Source organism: Agrilus planipennis, unplaced genomic scaffold, assembly GCF_000699045.2.
Source record: "Agrilus planipennis isolate EAB-ADULT unplaced genomic scaffold, Apla_2.0 scaffold329, whole genome shotgun sequence".
Lineage (NCBI taxonomy): Eukaryota > Metazoa > Arthropoda > Insecta > Coleoptera > Buprestidae > Agrilus > Agrilus planipennis.
The window spans coordinates 47,572-70,630 of record NW_020439029.1 but is presented as its reverse complement, the minus strand read 5'-3'; the positions used below and the strand labels follow the sequence as shown (position 1 = coordinate 70,630).

Sequence of the window (23,059 nt, the reverse complement as noted above, 5' to 3'; positions counted from 1 at the left end):
TCATTTATTTCAAAAAATTATTAAATCAAACGTCTTTTATAATTTCATAGTTTTCGGTTACATTTTGGTAAAAAGGGATAAGTTCTTTGAAAAGGACGGTCGTCATCAATTCCAGAGCATAATCTGCAAGGAACAAGTTTTTAAAACAGTTTCTTTTTGTGAATGAGTGGGATATTATGAAACGGCGCCAATAATTTTTATGTCCGGCTACCTACACCAGCTAAGGAATTATGATGTCCAATCGTGGCTTTCTATTATTCTCGGCCAACATTTTTGACGATTCTTTATAAGGAAGCAGATGGAAGAAATTAAACTCGAAATTGCGAAAAATTTTTTGAATTTGTTAAATATCTTCTTCGGTTCGGTTGGCGATTTATCGAGGCTGCCCATGCGTGCTGATGGGATCAAATAATCACGTTCCATGTCTGTTTTTGTTGTTTGTTGCTTACTATAAAAAAAATAAGACGCAAAATATTCAAGGTTTACTACAATCTCGCATGATTTGGTCTATTTTCTAGTAAATAAAATACAAAATAGAATAGATTGATTGTTAAGTCGGTCATTTGGAACAATTAAAGTGATTGATTAGTAGAGAGGGACTTTTTGACGATTAACGGTCGAAGCAATTAAACTGGTCGTAATTCAAGACGGTTGGTTGTTTGCTTTCAAATAGACCACTGACTGAAAGCTTCAAGCACTTACAGGTAAGATCAGAAGAAAAAAAGTTAAAATGAAGACAGGTGCTAGTCTAGGTGCTGCTGAACAAGCTGTTCTCGGTCTGCGATCCGTTTGAGTGACCTTCATTGCTAGGAATTTAGGCACAGTAGAACATCAGCTAACCGGCACCATAGTGTCGAAGGGGAAGGGGCTGCTTGATTAATAGAAAAGTAATGAACGTTTAAGAATGTTGTAAGACGAAAACAACATTAACATGTTCGAAAGATTCGAAGTAGGAGTACGTAATCGGTTAAAATTTAATCGGAAAATATTCTTTACTCTTCCATCTTACCAGTCAAACCTGCTAAAAACTGACGAAGAAAATGCCTAGTGGGGGTTTAATCTTCTTTCTAATTTTCTTTCTTTTTCCTAATAATACGTCAAATAAGGAAGCATATAGAAGAGTTATTTGTTGTTGAACTGAAGAAACTATAACATAAAGATAAAAAAATTATATCTCCATTACTTCAAACAGAAAAATATTAAATATATTTAATCTTCGCAGCTGGTGAAGTAAATCTATAAAATCTATTCTGTATTTTACATTTGAAATAATAGATCAAAAAAATATTTGCGTTTTGTATTTTTTGCACTTTTGAAAAACCATTTTGCACATCTCTAGTGTAGTTTTCCTTGTGAAATCCTTTCTCTGTTGACTTTTGGGTCAGGTGCAAATTTTCAATTTATAATCTATACTGTCGGTTGATGTGGGACGTGCCACGTGTAAACTTAATTTTCATTATCACCAGCGTCAGCACTTTCCTCCATAGCGGAAGTGGCGTATGCTCTTTATTTATTTAGTCGAGGGTCTAACCCCAATATTTTCACCCTCGAATTTTTGGTAACCCGGAAAATATGTCGTTATAAACCGATCAAATGGGATGGAGAAAAGATCAATAAGCTTGTGATTACTATCCAACCAACTATAACATATTATCTTACATTTGGTAACTTTTAAACAGGGAAAAAAATATCGAGTAGTTTTTAATTACACATTAAATTCTAAGTATAAATATAGAAAAATTTCGATCATTTTTTATTTTTTCATTTGTGTTCTATTTAGAGGGAAGGTAAATGTCATTAAGAAAATGGAAATTTTGAACTTATTCGATTGGAATACTAATAAGAATGGTTTGTTTGTTTATGTTAATTGTCCCATTGGGAGTTTGTACCACGATTCAGGAACAACGTTTGCTGTAAGGTCGCTTAAACTAATGAATACATTTAAATAAAGGTTAAAGGACACAAAAAGGCTAAAATGAGAATAATAAATAAGAGTAGGTATTCTCGGAAAATTTGTTAAAGAAACATTGTACATTCTTACCGTTTCCATCTACGATTTATTATAATACGTAATAACCGTTGTTTCTCTAACTTGGGCAAATAAAGTTGTTTTAATTAAGAGTCATGATTTAAATAGACATAAGACATTCGTTGTATGATACCTAAACCATATATGGTAATTTCCAGTCTGTATTCTAAATGGTAATTGTAACTAGCAACGGAAAAAAAACAATAGCAATTGTATTTTCTCTTATTTAATTTTCAGGATATAACATCAATAAGTGAGAAGATTAAAAAATTTTATTAATAAAATGAAAGTAAATATGTTTTTTAGGATAGGACTATGGAGAACGTACTCAAAGGGGATCAGGAAAAAGTTGACATTTGAATTAAAATTAGCTTAAATTGGGATAGTAATCCGTATCAGAAATAGTAGGAAAATAGAAGGCCCTATGGATAGGACATTTTCCCAGATATGAAAGGCTAGTTAGAGATATACAGTAGAACCTCTATAACTCGAACATTAAGGGAAATGCCAAAAAATTCGAGTTATAAGGTTTTCGACTTATGGAGGATTTTGCCTTTGATTTTGATTCGACTTGTAGAGGTTAAAATTTGGTGTGCAAATTCTTAAAGTCGATAACTTAGTTTTCTTCGAACTATAGACGTAATAAATTTCAAATTATCGAGTTATAAAGATTGTAAAATAAAACATTGCTATGCAATAAAAGTAAAACTAAAATACTGGTATGCAAGGAAAGAAAAAGTAGGGAAAGAGCGAATATAAAGATAGGAGATGAAAAATTAGAAGAAGTGGCTGATTTTAGATACCTAGGAAGTCAGATAAGTCAGGATGGAAGGAGTAGTAGGGATATAAAGCAGAGGATAGCGCAGGGTCGTGTTGCCTTTAATAAAAAGTCACTTCTATGCTCGCGAACCGTTAATTTAGAAATTCGAAAAAGGTTGTTAAAGGTGCATGTTTGGAGCACGGCGTTGTACGGGTGTGAAACATGGACAGTGGGAGCGGCGGAAAAGAAAAAGTTAGAAGCGTTCGAAATGTAGTGTTATAGGTGGATGATGAGGATATCGTGGGTAGAAAAGGTTAGAAATGAAGAGGTATTGGAAAGAATAGGAAAACAGATAACTCTATGGAAAACAATAAAAAAAGTCAGAGACATATTAGAGGCAGAAACAGGAGATAGGAGGGGAAGAGATAGACCTAGATTAGATTACTGTTCGCAGATGGTTAAGGATGTGGGCTGTTCTGGTTTTAGGGAAATGCGAAGTTTGGCTTAGGCTAGGAAAGAGTGGAGGTGCGTGTCCAACCAGTCTTAGGACTGATGACCTTATGATGATGATGTTGGAGATACAGAGGTCCAATTTAATTTTTCGAGTTATAGAGGGAAAATATGTACCAAAATGGTCTGCAAGGACTCACACTGATTATTTCGACTAATAGAGGGTTGAGATTTCGAGAAATGGAGATTTTGGGGCTTGAAGGGAAGGTAACAAAACATTTTTTCGATTTTTGGAGGTTTTAGACTTAGAAGCAGAAGCAGGAGTTAAAAGGGGACAGAGATGTAGGTACCTATATTAAGTTACTGTTCACAAAAAGCTAAGGATATGAGATGTTCTAGTTTTAAGGAAATACAAAGATTGATTTAGGATGAGAATAATTTAGAACTGACGACCCTATGAAGGTGATATTTAACATTTGAAAAGCTTTTTAATTATCCCTTTCATCAGTAGGTATTGTAATCATTAATACTAATTTTTAATTCTAAGAAACGCAGGATTTAAATATATCCTGGAAGAAGACTTTAATCCTTTAAGCTTACTCTCCTATAATTCCGATGAGCACAATGTCGTACTACTAGTAGTGGATTTTAGTTAATATAAACATTAATATACAACATTGCGACTTGCGAAGAAGACTTGACAATGTTGCTTAGTCGTATAGTTACTCTACGATATTAACCGGTACTATGACACCAATTTCTGCGTTTGTGAATGCGATTGCTTATATTCTCGTTCGGTAAAAAGTCGCTTAATTATGGTTCATGAAAAAGATGAAGTAGCGGTATATCGGAAATACTAGGTAAATGTTTTGCGAGAAGCACGAGCCTTTTAACAAATTCTTCGGCGAGAAATGCACAAGACGAAAACGATGATGATGAAGACGATGGAGCTCCAGCGCAAGAAGAAGAGAAGAAAGAGAATGGCCTTGCATCACATAAGCGAAAAAAGTATAAAAAGGTCATCGAAACGTTACCTTACCTTACCTACCTACCTACATGCAAGATAAAATTTCATGTCTCATCGTTCCATATTAGTATGTACCGTATATAAGAACAAATGTGGCTACAGAAGTTGAGAAATTTTGTTACATATCATGTTGTAAAGATGGAAAATTGTAATCAGAAAGTAGAATAATAAAAAGCACATAAACACTGTCCTATTTCAGTTAAGACCATTAATTGTATGATTTTGTTGCGGTGCTGCAATTTCAATTTTTTTGAAACTCATCAGCACGCAGAAGACAATTGCACATAAAACCGACCAGAGAACGTGGTAAATGCCATTTGTTAAAATTTGCTGTTAATAATTGTGAATTCATTAATGTCTGACGAGGTCCTTTTCTATAATTACGATTACGTGATGGATTCTTAACTACAATTACCAGCAGAACAAAAATTATTGCTCATTTTTCTATCTAAATCAACAGGCTTACATCGTTTCCTATGGATCTCATTAGCACGCCGTAGACAGAACGGAATCGCGATCTAAAGCTGTTACTGACCAAGAACTTTTACTCTGTTAGGTGTACGTACCCATCACGTACATTACTATGACGTTAGTTCAATTTATTATCCTTATTCGTAAAAGGACTTTGTCAATCACAATTTTTAGCAGATGTCTACAGGCGTTAATAGCTATTCGTATGCTGCATTAGTTTGCCAATATGCCAAGTTATTAACTATAGTTATAATAATCAAATTTATTATTCGCATTGCTAATATAGAAATCAAATTTTATTTACCATTAGTTATAATTCCCCTTAGGTACATCGACATTTGAATTTTGATGGTTTATGGAGCCTTCCAGCTTACTTATATAGGTATCGTGCCCATAATCAAGTAGAAGGTTAGGGAAATTGTACATCACCTACCACAAAATTAAAAGGGAGAAACGTTTGAAGTTGAGTAAAACTTAATTTAAAATACACAAATAATAGTCTGTTATTTAGTATTTGTTTCTTTTTGAAAAACAGAAGAAAAAGACTCGAAGGATTACTTGCTTAGGTATCATTTTACATTTAATATTTGTTTCTTTTTGAAAACAGAAGAAAAAAACTCGAAAGATTATTTGCTTAGGTATCATTTTGCATTAATTCCATTAGTGTATTCTTTACGAAGTGACTTGAAGGAAATATGTAATTGAATTACGTACTGCAGGCGTTAATGATATTCAAAATCCGTTACCTGACCATTAGAAGATGGAAGGTTGGTAGGTGACAAGGAAGTGACTTCCGAAAGGAAGTTTCAATGTCTACAGACAGTGCGGCACATTATTCGAAGTTTCAAAACAGTTAAACAATTGATTTTGCCTATTTACAAAAAATTAATGCTGACGTTGTCAGTAAGATTTTGATTTGCTTTAAATTACAAATATTGGCAATCTACAAAAAATATATAACAGCCAAACTCTGTAATCAGTACATGTTGACAAAAAATTAGAGTAGGATTTAAAATTTATATATATNATTGGTTAATTTTACTTATAATATCTAGGTGTCACCCACTAAGTGATATTAATTTTTGATCCTTTTTACATGAAAAAATTCGTACAAAAACTGAAAACTGAGTTCTTTTATTAATCAGTAGTTAATCTTGCATGCCGAAAAGATTATAAAATTTGTAATCGTCCTACCCGAACGTTATCAGAAATTATTACGTACTTATACGTAAAAAAAATTATTGAAAATTTTGATAAAGAAGCCGGGACAGTAAAACAAAAGCTATAATTGAACTGTAATTTTGATTTCGTTGAAGTAGATTGATGTTTTCAATTTGTCCTTTAAGTGGGGTTTGGGAGAAGGGGCTGTACTCCCGAAAACTTCCTTTTCATAAGACGATTTTTTTGGGATTTGGGTAATATATTTTCTATTCCTTTCTTTTCCTTTACGTAAGTTCTTCTGCGCGAAATTGACGTTGGCAATCTTTTGTTTGAGAGTGTATCAAATTAAATTTGACGCTATCATTAGGACAATAAATTACGTATTACAAAACCGGACATATTCAGTTGCGCGTGTGGGTTTCCAATTTCAGGAAAATGAGAAAATAATTGAGCATATTACATGAGAAGAAGTTACTGGGGTTGTATCTTTGCATGATGTGAAATTACTAACCGTATAATACGTTTAGCACTAACTATAAATGAAAATAACTTTTCTAACGAAAAATTCAACACAAACTACGAAATATTACGAATTTATTAGTAATATTTTTAAAGACATCTCGTAAAATTTGGTTTAAAATCCTTTCATATTTTTATTTGGAGCTATAGAAAAAGTATTCAGTTACTAATTATGAATCTGTAGTTAATTTTAATTGTAAACTATCGCTTTAATACTGAGAATAAAACATTTATTTTCTTATTAAAAATTTATTGAAAATTTTGGTGGAGGCGCCGGGATAACTTAAAACAACGGCTGTAATTGAGCTATAATTTCGCTTTCATTGAAGTAGATTGATGTGTTTTCATCTTTATTGTGTATTTTTTCCATTTAGACGTAGGCAGGGGTGCTAATTGACGTTTCATTTACAATAAATTAAGTTACAATTTTTAACAATATAGACAACCCAACATACACCAAAAATTACAACTCTGTGTAATTATAAAGAAAACTAAGAAACGACTTTTCTCGGGGAAATATTTTTTTTTCTGAGAAACTCAATACTATTCTGGAAAAACCCATAAAGTATTACGTAGAAATAATTAATTAATTAACAAAATTTTTGATATCTTCATATAAAATTTTATTATGATTTTCTTTGAAAAAAAAAATTTTGATATCTTTAAAATGCTCAGGCTATTAGCAGCTTGGACAAGCTCAAAATTTTTCAGGACAGCTTCATCATCATCATCATAAGGTCGTCAGTCCTAAGACTGGTTGGACATGTACCTCCACTCTTTCCTTTCCTGAGCTAAACTTCGCATTTCCCTAAAACTAGGACAGCTTGAGCCTGCAATTTTATTTCACACTCCTCAATGGTTCTAGAGTTCAACATAATTAAAAAACCCCCAAAAACCTCCCTCTCTCGTGGCTACGCCACTGCAGAAAGCTTGCAAAGGTCGTTGCTTTTGTTTAATTAGTTGTTGTTATCATATTATAAACAATGCAATAAGTTTGCGTTATCTAACCGATCCTATATTTGTTTCAGATTAACGCCGAATTTCCCGGGCGCAATGTTCCTCTTATCCGCCCTTTCAACTTTCCCGTCAATCGAAGCGAACAGGTGACACGAACCAGTGCAGCAAACGATTCTAGAAAGCATGAAGGCGATTTAAGATGTGATTGTGATGATGTTTTGTTTACTATCTCATAATTGAACGAGCCGTTTCTCCATTGTTTTTAAATTCGGTGTGCGTGGATATTATTGTGCGCTAAAGACATTGCGTTTAAGTGGCGTGACTTAAAAAAAATGTTCCAAGTCAGTTTCGCCGTCTTCGCATTATTTTTGTCGGACTTGTAATAAGTGACAAAGTTTTCGCGCGGATCGTGTCAAAAAGTGAACAATTTTTAAATTTCATTTTTATTCTGTTTGAGCCATTGAAAATGACATGTAAGTTTCCTAAATTTTCCCTGTTTTCACGTCTACTTCACTTTCAAATTCCTAATGGTTTTATTTTTACTATATTTGCATTTTTTTCTGTTTTTTTACAGTGTATAATATCAAGCACAGCATGTAAAAAACAAATCAAAAGCTGAAGAAAGTTTATTCATGAATAAAATGCTTAATCACAATATTTTAAGATTAATCTTTTAACAACGTTTTTCAGTTGTTTTTCAAATTTTACTGCACATTTTAAATATTGAAGTATCTTTTTTTGATAGTAGCTCAGTTATTTTTTAATCTTTTTGCAGAAAATTCTTTCAAGCGTCGTTTAAAAGTTTTTAAATAACTTTTTTGGCGTCGCATGTGCTACTAATCGTAGTAGGCATGGTGCAGTGATGATTAGCCTGTGGCGCCATCGCGCGGGCTTGCGATGAGCGACTGGGAGCAGATGTTTATGCGCGCTCTAGCGCGACCTCCTCATTGTCGTTCTCTTCAAGATCTTCAGGTGATTTACTACGGACTTAGCGGATTGGAGGCGCTGCAAACACTTCGCGACTCTGCATTGCGCGCGCTTTGTAAAATTGTTCGATTTGAAAAACATCAAGCCAATGATGTACTGTATTAGTAAGTATATTTTTTATCAATACAATATCATTAGAATTGTTCTATATCATTTGTAAACATTTTTTAAAAAACGCGCGTTGATCTACTAGATGACGCTACGTCTATATTTGGATATTTTTAATTAGTTTTAAACATTTTTCATACAAGTCGCCGTATGCTTTCGATTAGTTTTACAAAAGATTTTTTCTTATTTCAGTACTGGAGAATTGTCCACTTGCTGGTATATTTTACTGTCGGGCTCGGTTTTCATCGATGGTTCCATGTACCTTCCCAGGTCGAGGTAAACAATAATATTTTTATTTTGTTTTATACTTCCTTAATTTTATTCTGCTTTTATACGGTTGGGTAATATTGCATTTTTTCCTTTCCTGTATAGCATTTTTTAATGTCTGTTGCGACATAACAAATATGACAAGTCAGCAAAGCAAAATGGCAATTTAAACACATAATCCATGATATCTTGAGATTGTTTGCTTTTATTGAATATTAAGTAAAATGTTGTAGAATATCAAATTGAATTGATTTCATATCACTCCTTTTATTTTCCCCTTGAAATGTAATTTTGGCCCCGTAATACGTCTCTGTACAGTAAGAATAGTTTTAATGACTAATACCAAAAGTTCCACCTGGTACATCGTCTCATATTTTGCTAAAGGATGGAGTTATTTAATGTTTTATAGTTTTGCTTACTGTTAGAAAATGTCTTTTAAAATAGTAAAATTCCCATGGTTAGTAAATAATTTAAATTTTAGTTGGTTTTTGCAAATTAATCGAAGCTGTAATACCACTAACACGTCTAGAAATATTTAAAAGTTTTTTTTTAATCTGAAAGTGTGCATCAAACCTTTTGAAAGCTCCTTCTGTTACTGTTAAAAGTTTTTGTGGGCATTTTGCGAATTATTTATGTAATTGATCTTCTTTAAAAAACTTCCTTAATCCGAGCCTGTCCATTGAACTTTTAAAAGCACGCAGAAGTCTAGGAAGCTTTCCGCATTCTCCGCACGATAGCGCTAGAGTCATGTTGTTTAAGCTTTTTCCTTTAGTGTTGTTAGTTGAGGTGAAGCAGCGAAGGTGTGAGTAATAGAACGGTATTTGGTGACGATTTGTTGACAGATGTCGATTGTTTTTGATTAAAAAACAACAAAATAAGTTATATTCTGTCTATATTTCTCGTGTTTTTGTCGGTGGAGTGTGTATTCGAACTGGATTATCTGTTTTTGTTTCGTTATTTCGTATCCTACGAGCGATTTCTCTTACTTTTCACCTGTGTTTCGGAAATGTTTTGAAGGTTATCGTAAACCTATGTAGTGTTTTCGTGTAAACCTATATTATTTTATAGTGTCCTGTTACCAATTTCGTTTCTCCTACAAGTTAACAGTATTTTTTCGTAGTGATTTTTACATATACATTTTTTGGAATTATTATTTTATCCACATCCACATTTTGGTATCCTCTCTTCTTGATTGAACTTTGGAATTTACAATGGGTAAGCTTGCCTTATTGCTTAATTACTATTTAAGAAATTTATAAATCACTTAGGAATTATGAGGTCCTGCTATCACATTCCATGAGGGACATCCTAATTTTTGTTCGTTAATAAATAAGTAGTTAGTGCTGTTTTTATTTACAATTCCTTTTGCTTAGTTTTCAGTAGTTACTATTGCAATCTGGATTGAATTAAAAAATGATTTTTATTTAAACAGTCTTCCTCAAAACTAAAAATATTCTGTACCTAAATACATTTTATGTGTAGGTTTGTGAATTACTAGGTACCTGCCCTTTCTAACAATGATATTGGTCGAATTGGAAGGCATTGTAAATACAAAGTACCGTGTTACCTTTATTATTTTCTGCAGGTACCTTTATACCTGTGTTAGAATCCTGAACACACCTATGTAATAAGTAACATTTTTCGGTTTAAAGTATCTAGGTACTTATTATCCTTGGACAAGGATCAGCTAGAATTTTTCTAGCTAAAAGCTCTGCATCGCTTTGGCACTTAGAACAAAAACGTGCCTTTTTTTAAAAGCAACATATTCTTCTTTAAAATACCTAGATACTTATTATCCACAGACAGTTACAATTTCTCTAGCTAAAAATTCAAGAATGCATTGATACTTAGGTACTTAGAACAAAAACTTGCCTTTTTTGTAAAAGTAACATTTTGTGGTTTAAAAAATCTATTTACTTATTATCTATAGATAAGGACCAGTTGCAATTCATCTAGCTAAAAGTTCCAAACTGTGTTGACGATTAGGTACCTAAAATCTACCTTTTTTTGTGCAATCCACAACGTATACGTAATCGTGTATTTATTAGATTTATCATGTACCTAGCAACCAAGTACAAGTACCCATTGTATGTAGTACTTGTTCGTTTGCTGACATTAAATGAGGTTGAGAAAAACACGTGGAAATTGATCCGTAGTAATAATAAGCTGAGTGAGAATAGTTGAAGCATATCTGTGAGAATTTTTTTTCACAAAGATACTAATTATGTGGAAAGATCTATGCATGTTTGTAGCGTGTGCTTTTTCACCTGTTATAACGGTACCACATCTGGAGATCTATTTTCTCGTTGATGGCATTTCTCACCCAGCTTCTCGTACCATTTACCTACGCATCGACCAGCACACTACGAATTCATGTAATTAAAAGTGCATTCATCTTAGGTATCCATTTCTTAAAGTACCTTTAAGATATGGCTTATACTTACAGCAACGATATGTGTATAATTTAGTGACTCCGTACTGCATATCGTACAACGGTTAGTTACTCACCTGGAAAACAATTGTACGACGCTGTATCTTAATAATTTAAAGTGCTCCAGCCGGGGTTACACTGACATCATCAAACCTATGAAGTGTGGTAACCTACATAATACATTTGACAGGGTGTTCTAAGGACCAAGATTACACGGAGAAAATGAAAGAGGAAAATTTACAGAAAAAAAGCGAAAATAATAAAAATTACAATTTGGACCTGAATTTGTGAAAATAAAATCCTAGCAGAGAAATAGATTTACTAGGTACTTTAGTTGATATTACAAATTTAATTGTAATAATTAAGAAACTTGAAATAATTTTTAAAAGAGCATGTCAAAATTGAGATTATTACAAATTACCTAATAAACTGTACCATTTCTACAGTAAATTCAATTATTTACAATCGAAAATTGTAATTTTTGCGTTGTCAAAAAAAAATTTAGTTTAGTAATTTTATAACTTTGTAAAAATGATTGGATATTTTGGGTCAGTATTTTGAGTGTCTGGGCTGCAAATGCAGGTGTTTTGTGATTCTGTTTTTTTTTGTGAAATATTACAGAGAAGGCAGGTTAGGTTAGGATAGGCTATTTTTATAATTTACAACAAAAAAAAATAACTCGCTTTTTAAATGAAAAATTGAAATTACTAAAAGTACCTGCCTGCAATTTTATTTTTGCTCATTCTTTATTATTTTGATAATAAATCAAAAACTAGAATGTGGTAATATGGTAATATAAAATGTACCTGAGCAGGGATCCTTCATAGTATGATACCCCAACTCAACCCTTTCGATATCTCAGTTTAGTCATCTTACAATAAAAATAATTATATTACAATATCTGTTAATCTATACGTGTCTTAAAACATTTGAGGAAGTAATATTCATTGTTGATTACAAAATCGTCTCTTCATGGTTCTTTTGGATCTTCTATGGCGAATTGGTACTTACGTCATTTTAAGTGGTTACATTGAACGTTCTAATCGTGATTATTTTCTTATTACATGTTTTCAAATTTTGGTCACATAAAAGAATGCCTTTTATATTTTTTCTTGCTGCTGTACTAAAACGATTAAATTATGCGATTTGGTACAAGTATCGAATTGTAAGTAAATGTTTGACTTAATACGACTGAAACCGAAAGAAGAATTCGATTATTTTTAATGTCGTATTTTCTCGTAGGTTAATTATTCAGTAATTTTGCTAATTGCCGACGATTACGTATTATTACAACGCACAACTCTATTAAAAAGGTATTTTTATTATGTGCGAATAAATCTTGGCATTCCTTCAGTTGCCTATGTATAATGGCGTTTATTTAAATATACAACAGAACAAATTTAATGCTATGCGAGCTTATAATATAAAAGAATAATTTAAATGTGAAAGGAATACTTATCATTAGTTGTCTTATTTCAGAAACGGAATTACTTTACCTATTATACCAGTAATGGTAACCATAAGCTTAAGCACGATGAGTAAATAGGTAATTTAAATAAGTATAGAAACTGCACATTGTACAGTTAGCCTCTTGTTAGCTGGACATTAAGTCTGTACTTACTCCTTTATAAATACAACTTTTTGTAAAATAGAAATAATATATATGTATGTACCTACATACCTATTTAGCTTATAAGTACATAATTGCGGATATTGAGTTTGTCTATTAAAAATAAAATTGATTGTTTTACATGTACAATGTACGCTCATTGTACATATTTATTTTGAGTTTAATTGGATTTTTGTTTGCATTGATATTTCTGAGTTATCTTTAAAAAATAATTGATTGTAGATATACGCTGTGGAAATAATATTTGATTTAGACCCATTGTCGTAAGAACAGAAATATTTTTCTACTTTTCTGTAATATTTGTACATATCAATTGGGTTTATATTGTGTCGTAATAATTATTGAAAATTAAATAAGCATTTTTTAAAACTATGGTAGCTTCATTTTGGTTGGATTTTCGTGTATGTAATTAAAATAGTTTACCTTTATAAACACAGTAGTGAGTATGTCTACTCTTAAATTTCCGGAAATAGTTTGTAACTGCAGGTGAATCACGTACATATTTCCGGGCTTTCGCTTGTTTTGTTTTTTAATACTAAATGATTCACCATCAAAATATCAATATACCTACCTAAAACAAGTACGCATTTAACCTGTTACTGATCGTAAAACATTATATTATGTACCTACTTTAGATTTTTTTATTATGATTATGACCATTGATAGTAGGTAATAAAAAAAATAATAATTTGTGTCATTTTTTAACAACAAAAGAAATAATAACGTGGCTTTTCGTTTTAATAGCCAACACTTTATTTTCTTTAATAATTGGATTGATAAATAAATGTGTTTTATTATTATTTATCGCAGTAATAAAGAATAATTATTACTTTAAAATACGAAATAAAATATAAAACATATATATACATCTGTATTTTTTACATATACATTTTTTGGAATTATTATTTTATCCACATCCACATTTTGGTATCCTCTCTTCTTGATTGAACTTTGGAATTTACAATGGGTAAGCTTGCCTTATTGCTTAATTACTATTTAAGAAATTTATAAATCACTTAGGAATTATGAGGTCCTGCTATCACATTCCATGAGGGACATCCTAATTTTTGTTCGTTAATAAATAAGTAGTTAGTGCTGTTTTTATTTACAATTCCTTTTGCTTAGTTTTCAGTAGTTACTATTGCAATCTGGATTGAATTAAAANTATTAAATTAAATAAAAATGCATACTTATATGGTACTTAGATATATATATATATATTTGTGGTATAATTCATTTCATGGTAATTTAATATTGCTTTTAGTAAATTATCCAGGGGCTCTGGTTTGGTTAATATTTTCGTTTCTGGGAAACCTTTGACCTGAACGAAGTAGATAATGCCAGATAATCTACTTGCAGAACCATACATGCATACATACATACACACGTGGTATGTAGTGTAATAATCAAAGCTAATTGTGCAGATAATGTTGTTGCCACTTCATCAAGATTTATTAAATTAATTAATGATGAGTTATTACTAATAATCCAGTATTTTAAATTCACCAGTTGTAACATTAAAAATTAAGTGAAAATTACGTTTTGCACCTTCTTTTATTTGTTTTAGGGTTCTGTAAGTTGTAATTGAAAAACGGAACTCCTAATTGGAGTGACTGGTTTGATTGTCTTTTAATAAACGCTATGCACCCTACCGTTCTCGCCCATTAACCAAGATACCTGCAAATTGTCTAGGTTATTTTGTTATTCAGTTTGTTGGTGCCAACTAAGAAACAACGAACAGAATTGCTCGTTTGTTTAAAGGCATCAAATTTTAAAAATTATTCGTTTTAATAGAGAGTGCTTATTAAATTGAGACGTTAGAGTCTGTAATTATGTAAGTGAAATGTGAATATTATTAATGAAAATCAACATAAATATGTCATGCAAGGTGTGTAATAAACTTTTAATACGTAAAATAATTTCCATTGCAATTTCAAGGACAACAGCAAATCAGACTACCACCAAGCGTTTCCTAAGTTTTTTTTTAAAATACGTTGCTTTTAATGATGTATTACTTGGTGCACATTACATGTTTGGCTAATATTTTTCCTTTAACAGTTAGCAAACAGTTTTAACATTACGCAACAGGTAAACTTCGTCGTTTCGCGGAAAAATTATGTTAAAATAAACAGCCTGAGACTCGTACAGATATTTCTCGTTGTTTTTTGACGGTGGTACTATTACTGGCAGAGGTACCATGTAAAGAATGGGGGACATCGAAATTAATTGCTTGTTAGTTATTAAGCATATATGAAGAATGAATAGAATACGTTATCAATCAATTGGATCGCCACAAAATCTGTGCACGATGGGTATATTTATACGAAAACGCTTTTTTAAACCTATTCCACACTCACCGTACTCTCCGGATTTGGCTACGTTTGACTTTTAACTTCTCTCACCTCAAGAGAGATCGTAGTGACTATCATTACCTCACTGACAAAATTTTGGTGATGCAATACAAAAACTTAAATAATTTTTGCTAAATAATTGTAACTAATTTTGTTGTTGATTTTAATTACAATTCTTGTATTTATTTTCACGGTGAAAAACTCTTAATATTTATGAGAAATCGACTATTGTAGATGTATCGTAATACATCAATACGGGTGTGAAGCAAATATACCTGTGGGATTTGTAGGTTGAATTATATTTTAGTGTATATTAAGTAAATATCTTATCGTATTTATTTGCTAGGTTTCTGAAATCGAGTCCGCTTTCGAAACACATACGTATAATATTTACATTTATTAGTAATATGTTACACGAAGCAATATTTCTTGAAATTTTAAAAGTTTTATTCATTTTTTGTCTACAACATTAATAAGAAAAAGTGGGCAGTTTGTAGGTTATTACTTCTAATAATAATAATAATTATTTAAATAAATGCATTGGAGATTCTACAACGCTAATTGTGTTGCTTCTCATCGTTGAGAGATTAATTTAAATCGCTGAGAACGAAAGGTTTTTTATTTCACAAAGCAGTCGATGCAACAAAAACAACAACAGCAATAATTATTGCAGAAAGAGAAACTGCGTGACTGACTAATTCACTTCAGGCTGTACCTAGATATTACTATGTGAAACGAAAGTGGCACAATTCAATATAAAATCGGTTTTATAATACATATATTAATAATAATGATAACAACAGCCAGGCATTGAGTTTTTTTTAAATAGTTTCTTTGTAGAAGGCCTTTAGGAATTCATAAATATGCCAAATGTTGTTTAGTTACACGTTACTTATACATACATATATTATGTTCAGCAGTTTCTACTTAATAAGTATTACAATAGGAATATAAAACCATCTATGGGTACTTATTTTAGTCTTTAATTAATAGATGCTTTTGAATCAATAAATAATAGTAATTATTCTTAATAAGTAGGTGCAGTAAGTTAGTTGAAATTGCACAGACTTTCTACTTTTATAATAAGTAATTGTATAGAAAGTGTTTTAAAAGGAGCGGTGGTTTGTCGATAAGAGAAAATACATGCATATTTTTGTAATGGGTAATATTTAATAAATTGGCTGTAATATTTACAATGAGCAGCTCGGTTGATTAATTAAAAATTAATTTAATAATATAGCGACTTGGGTACTTCTAGAGATGATTTCTTTCATTAATTATTTATTAAAAAGTTTTTTTTATTTTACTCTACGATGAAAATCCATTTGGAAATAGTATAAAGCGAAACATTATAAGTACATCCATTGTTTATAGGATTTTTCCACTTGTTTGCGTTCATATTTAGACGGAAGACATTCGTTACGTTTCGTAATTGGAAATGTTAACCTTTGGTACCCTCCGACTATGTTGTGCGACGTGATCTGCTTGCTCTGCGAATTTCCCTTAAATGACTTACTAATTTTCAACTACGCATTTGTTGATGAGGTAACCTTTCAATTTTTTTTAACACTTGCGGCCTTCCTGCCAACGCATTTGTTTCAGTGTTATTTTTACAAAGTGGTTGCAAATGACCATATTCGAAGTAACAATTATTACTGTACAAAATCTGCACAAGGGTAAGTTTATTTTCGATATGTAGTCTAAGCCTCTAGTAAGGAGGAGTTAGAGATAACTTTAAATAAAATGGAAGCGGTATTGACAAAACAGTACTGTATGAAAATAAATAAAAGAAAAACAAAAATTCTGGTATGCAAGGGAAGAAAAAAGTAGGGAAAGAGCGAATATAAAGATAGGAGACGAAAAATTAGAAGAAGTGGTTGATTTTAGGTATCTAGGGAGTCAGATAAGTCAAGACAGAAGGAGTTGTGGGATATAAATCAGGAGATAGCGAAAATAAGTCACTTCTATGCTCGCGGTTAATTTTTAATGATGTGTGTTTGAAGCGGGGCGTTGTACGGGTGCGAAACATGGACGGTGGGCGCGACAGAAAGGAAAAGGTTAGAAGCGTTTGAAATGTGGTGTTACAGGCGAATGATGAGGATACCGTGGATAGAGAAGCTTAGAAATGAAGAGGTTAAGATATAGATTCATAGAACACCTTCTCAGGCATGAAGGTGAAGTTAGAGACATTAGAGGCAGAAACGGGAGTTAGGAGGGGTTTAGGTAGGCCTAGATTAAGTTACTGTTTCGCAAATAGGGTGTGGATTGTTCTAGTTTTAGGGAAATGCGAAGATTAGCTCAGGATAGGAAAGAATGGAGGTGTGTGTCCAACCAGTCTTAGGACTAAAAACCTTATGATGATGAGTCTAACAGTTTTAATGACATAAATAGTTTGAAACTCATTTCATACTTCATGTTATATGGATTGGTATTACAAAAAAAACTACATAAATAGTGGTTTTTAGGGTTTCGTACGTCCGTCTAAGGAAAGACGGAACCCTTATAGGATCACTCGTGTGTCTGTCTGTCCCTCCGTCACAGTAAATTTGCTCCGAATCTACTGGACTGATTAAGTTGAAATTTAGTATACAGCACATATGAATTTCTGTAACCCACACACGGACGCATAACGTAAATAAATTAATTTTGAATATGTGGGTCATTTTTTGGGGGATCCAATAGGAAATTAAAAAAAAAAGGTTTGCGAACTGTACCGTGTGTCGTAAGGGTCAATAGTTTTGATGTTATTTAAAAAAATGTATGAAGGTTGGCGATTGCGCCCCATATCACCGAAACTACTAAACGTACAATTTTGAAAACAATACAGAAAATAGTTTTTTAAGTACTTATAGGTTACAGGAAAATTAATCTGAACGTTATATGGTAAATCTTTCAACAAAACAACATTTGTTATTACTGCTTTTATTCCTTCAACTTAAGTAGCTAATATAATGTACAAACAATCATATTTATTAATAACATACTTAGATTTTGTGTGGGTTTTGTAGATATGTAATAAGTATAAAGAGAAATGAGAGACTTCGTAGAAATCCACATTATTGGAAGCCGTGGGCAGATATTCTGGAGGGTGACTATTTTAAGAGAATGTGCCTTTTTCCCTCTTGTCTCAGCTCCTCGCTCCAGTACCCTAACATTCACATATCAATTGTTTCTTCAACTGAAAGAATCATCTCCCTTCCTTGTTGTTTTCTCGGTACAAATAAGGGTTTCGTTTCTTCTCCCAGGAACACAGAACTTTTTTTTTGTTTTAGCGTAATATTCTTTTGTATATAGCGAAAAGGCCATGATCTTTTTGACATTTGTAATTTTTTTTTTATTAAATAGATTTCTTTTAGTACTTGTCTGATGTTATTTGCTTAAAATGTATTTTTCTCAAAAGGTTGACAAGTTTTTCAGTAGGAAAATCGTGTTTGTAGCTTGGAGAAAAGGTTAATCAGCCGTGTAGGTAAAGTGCTTGTTTAACAAGGGTTCAAACGGTAGGTTCCTGACGGGGTGTCCGTTTGCCTTCAAAATAGATTAGTCTGTACGTAGTAAAATATGTTACCTTTGTTATACATATATGTATGTATCTTAAGCTCGTATTAAGAGCAGTTGACGTAAAATATATTGTGGAGGGCAAGATAATATGGACCTTAGTTAAATTAAAAATTGTTTCAACTGTTCAATCACACTGAAATCCTATGACATTGTTAGTAACTTAATAGTGGATTAATATGCAATATTAATTTGAAATCATTTTTTCGATTTTTAATTGGTCGTTGTTGCTGTTGCCACCTCTCGTAGTTTAGTGGTCAGAACATTGGTGCGTAAAGCCGAAGGTCCCGGGTTCGATTCCCGGCGGGGGTGTGACAACAGCAACAATTTTTCCCTCATTCATTTGAGGTAGTTTGTAGTGGGTAAATTAAAAATCGAAAAAATGATTTCAAATTAATATTGCACATTGAGTAGGTTATAATCATTATAATGTATAGTTGGGACGTTAAAAATTGGCATAGTTCGTAATAAAACTCGCATTTACTTCCTCTTTCAATTTACTAACGCCTACTTTTACTCATAACAGACTTTGTAGGGAATTTCGTCAACATAGAAAAGAGATGCCAGGTAGGAATTGCAGCGGACACTAACAAAGAAAAAAGAATAACATTATACCAATTAATGTGTAACAGAAAGAGATGCGGACAAACAGAATTTGAACTTGTTGTCAGCATTGGACTAGGAAAGTTCAACATTCTCAGGAATTTAGAAAAGTAAAGACGCTTGTTTAAAGATATAATTCCAATCAGGCAGTTATAAAGACGACCCTGATCTTTTGCGTACTTAAGCAACCACTAACCCCTGCACTGCTTACTATTTTTCGGTTATCTCTTTTTACTTTATCTTACTTTACTTATGAAGCATTTCCTAACGTAACAAGGGCGTGTTCAAAACGCAGCAAATGACTAAAATTCCAAATGGGAACAAGGAAGAAGATACGTCCATTCTCACAGATAATTTATAGCGGACTTTATCAATGTTGATCGTCTCTACTGTAGTCAATTTGAAGTCTGGTTAGACATGCATCTCTTTTTATCGTTAGCTGAGAATCCTTACATTTCCCTAAAACTTAGAACATCCCATTACATATTTGCAAATTCTAAGCAAATTTAAGTCTCCGTTTGATTTTTTTACTGCTGTTTCTGCTTCTAAAATGTCCCATATTATTGCTATGTTTTCCAGTCATACATACATATGCAGCAACTTGTATATAAATACAGTTGGTTGTCAATGTTTGGCAGATGATGAAAAACTGGAAGATGTTTCAGGAAGTCGAACATATAAATTAACTGGGAGTTAACAGATTTATGTTGTGACGAACCCAGTTAGTCCCGGTAATAGTGTATCTAATACAAAAAGAAAATAGATTAGAGGCCAAGTATTTTTGGTATTCATTACGTTCTGAATTTGAAATACCATCAAAATTTTTTGTTTTCGTTTTGTAAACAATTTGATCGACACTGATTGTGCAATTTCGTCTTCAACTTAATTTTTCTTACTGTAGAAATTTGTAATTTAAAGTTTGCCTTCAGTCCATCAAACTTCGTAATCTGTTTTTCGAATTAGGTTAAAATTTTCCATTTGAACATCGTAAAACAAAATTTAGTGGAAATACTTTCCGATTGTTTGTGTACCTAACGTTTTCATTAATAGTACAGTATATATTGCCAACGTTTGAAGATTTCAGGGCAGATGTTGCCAATTGGTCGCCATACATAATATGGGGGAAGTAGTCGTTTACAAGAGGAAGTACCGAGTGTAAAAGGCTGTGTGCTTGCCCCATATTATATTTCCATGATCAAGGGTCTTTTCGACCGATTAATAAATTGTGTCATTTTTGTTGTGTAAAAAGAATCGCATTCCCGACCTGTAATCTGTATTTTGTGTAATTTAAAACGTAATATGTATTTGTTTGTCTCACAATTATAATTGACAAATGATTTCCCCAAACAAAATTGTAAATATTGCTAACAAAACAACGATATGATAGAATTATTTAAAGTATATTAATGCGTTAAATTATAAATATGTGAAACCTATTTTCATCGAGTATGATATAGATAAATAGCTTGTTTGTCATAATTAATGTATGAGCGAAAACAGTCTTGGTTTTGTAGTTTTGTCTTGTGTTATCTTGTCTTGTCTTACATTGGTCTTGCGCATTTAGTAAGACCAAGATCAAGGATGCACAGCACAGTTTAAAAGACTTTAGTCTTTATTTGAAAGATTTCGTATTTCCCAGAACAGTATTTTCTTTGATATTAGAAGTAGGTAGATACTGCATTCTAGCACTTTCATTTGGAGTCCTTTACAGTCTTTTAAGGAAAATTTTCAAAGTAACCTTCATTTTCAGGTCTTTACAAAATGTTAAAGCGTAAAATCGACCACATAAAGAAAATTTTTGTTTCCCTCGGGAACAACACTTTTTCTGGATAAAAGGTACCATGTCTATGTCCTTTTCTGTACCCTGGACAATGTGTGTACAAAATATTGTGATGGTCGGTTGAGTAATCAAAGCGCGAAATTGTAACAAACAAACTCGACGTTCGCATTTATAATGTTAGTGAGGCTGATCTATTTTTGAAGCTTCTTTTCGTCATAATAATCGGTGGAATTTACCGTTGTGCATTGTTGGCAGCTTCTGGATGCTTTGGCTTCCTCTATTTCCATCCAACCCCTCTGGAGTTACTTTGCAAAGGACAATTAGGGGGCGAATTTACGACACACTCGTTCTTAACATGTGGTTCATCTGTTTCGTGTAGATGCATGTTGCACCCTTTGTATGTTTATGTGTATGCACGAACGGCCATGTGATTTGATTGCTTTTTAATTTTTAGTAAGAGGACTTCGGCCCATTCAATCGGATTTAGTTTAGATAAACGCGGGCGATAAGAGATTACACGTATAATTGAGGAGGGTACCGTATCGATGTGGGTATGTATAGGGGTTGTTTTCTAAATCTGGTTCACGTACCGTATGACCTATTAATGTCAGTTGAATAATTAATGGTTCTTTTTAAAATTTAAACGGAAGTGTGCATTGTAATGGTTTAAAAACGAAACAGAAAAGGTCCATTTAATTTCATTGCGAATATCAAGGGTGGATCTAGAATTTTGTGGGGTGATCAAAAATAATATTTTTCAAATTCGTATTGGTATCTGTGGTAGTAGTCGGTGATCAGGGAGGTCAAATAATATTGGTCGGATTAACTGGATAATTTAAGACTTAATAAAAGATTTTAGTTTTTAAATTTTTACTGTTATATCTGGATGATTTAATGTAAAATTGATAACATTAAGTTGAGAAAATAATATCGGTCAAATGACCGCAAAGTGGGTTTAAGCAATTTGTGCTTGTTTTACGGCATTTTGAATTGTTGCTCGTAAAACATCTACTTCCGAATTGGCGATTAATTTTTGCGTTTAGTTTGAAGGCTTTCAAGGTTTGTAGTTTGTTTTGCTAAACGCAAGATTTCCAAAAGCCTCAACGGAAGGTTTCTGACGATCTGACCGTTAGTTCAAACTCATTCTACAAAATTTCCGGGCTGTGTGATCTCTTGTTTTGGCCAGATTGCCAGATATGACGACGCTATACTTATTTCTTTTGGGCTTTTTGAAATCACCCTTTTACCACAATAAACCACAAATCTTGCAAGTGTTCAAAGCTAACACTGAAAAAGAAATCATCAATTTGAAACCATTTAAAAATACTACTTTCCCAAATTTTGATCTGTAATCGCCAATTTATTCTTTTAAAAACTGAGAACGCTGGCTAGGCTATCTGTGGTTGCTCAAATAGAAATCTTCGATTAAAGTCCTTTTCATATTGTTATTATTAATGGTGATAACGATTCAAGTCCATTTTCCAATCGCCTCGCTTTTTAAGAGTTAATTTGAAAACTGGAAGAATCACATTGATTGATCTTTATTAATCATAATTCACATTGTGAATTTTCCATTTTCACATTTTCCTTCAAATCTTCAGTCTTCGTTTTTTTTTTGCATATTTAATATTCTTCGGTATTATATTGGATCTATTATTTTTACTTGAGGATGCAAAATACCAGCTTATTGTCAAATTTTTTATTTTAAATTACCAGAGTCTATCATATTTATTTTACGAACTGTGTGGGGTGTAAATAATTGACATTTTGTCGTTGACAAATTGCACATTAAGACCGGATTTGACTATACGAGGGTGGATTGATAAGTTTCCGGCCTAACCAAGAGATGACGCCTCTAGGCCTACCTTGAGGTGACATTCTATAGTACCATCCTTGGATAGCTTGTAGCTATAGTTTCAGCCCGATCTCCTTGCTAGTGTAGGTTTGACAGCACGCTGAACAAGACGCCTCTG

The 23,059-nt window shown here is 32.3% G+C and overlaps 1 protein-coding gene across 2 annotated transcripts in view; it reads left to right on the top strand.

Moving 5' to 3' along the window:
• LOC108742345 (rap guanine nucleotide exchange factor-like) overlaps positions 1–23,059 on the top strand; it is a 76,487-nt gene that overhangs the window by 15,863 nt on the left and 37,565 nt on the right. The window contains exons 2-4 of one of the 2 annotated variants that reach the window (XM_018477526.1): positions 7,446–7,847; positions 8,150–8,465; positions 8,662–8,745. In XM_018477526.1, the coding sequence (XP_018333028.1) occupies positions 8,272–8,465; positions 8,662–8,745 (278 nt within the window). In that variant the 5' untranslated portion in view covers positions 7,446–7,847; positions 8,150–8,271. Of the gene's footprint in view, positions 1–7,445; positions 7,848–8,149; positions 8,466–8,661; positions 8,746–13,679; positions 13,765–23,059 lie in introns of those variants that run through there. The other variant, XR_003231496.1, reaches the window with a different exon arrangement.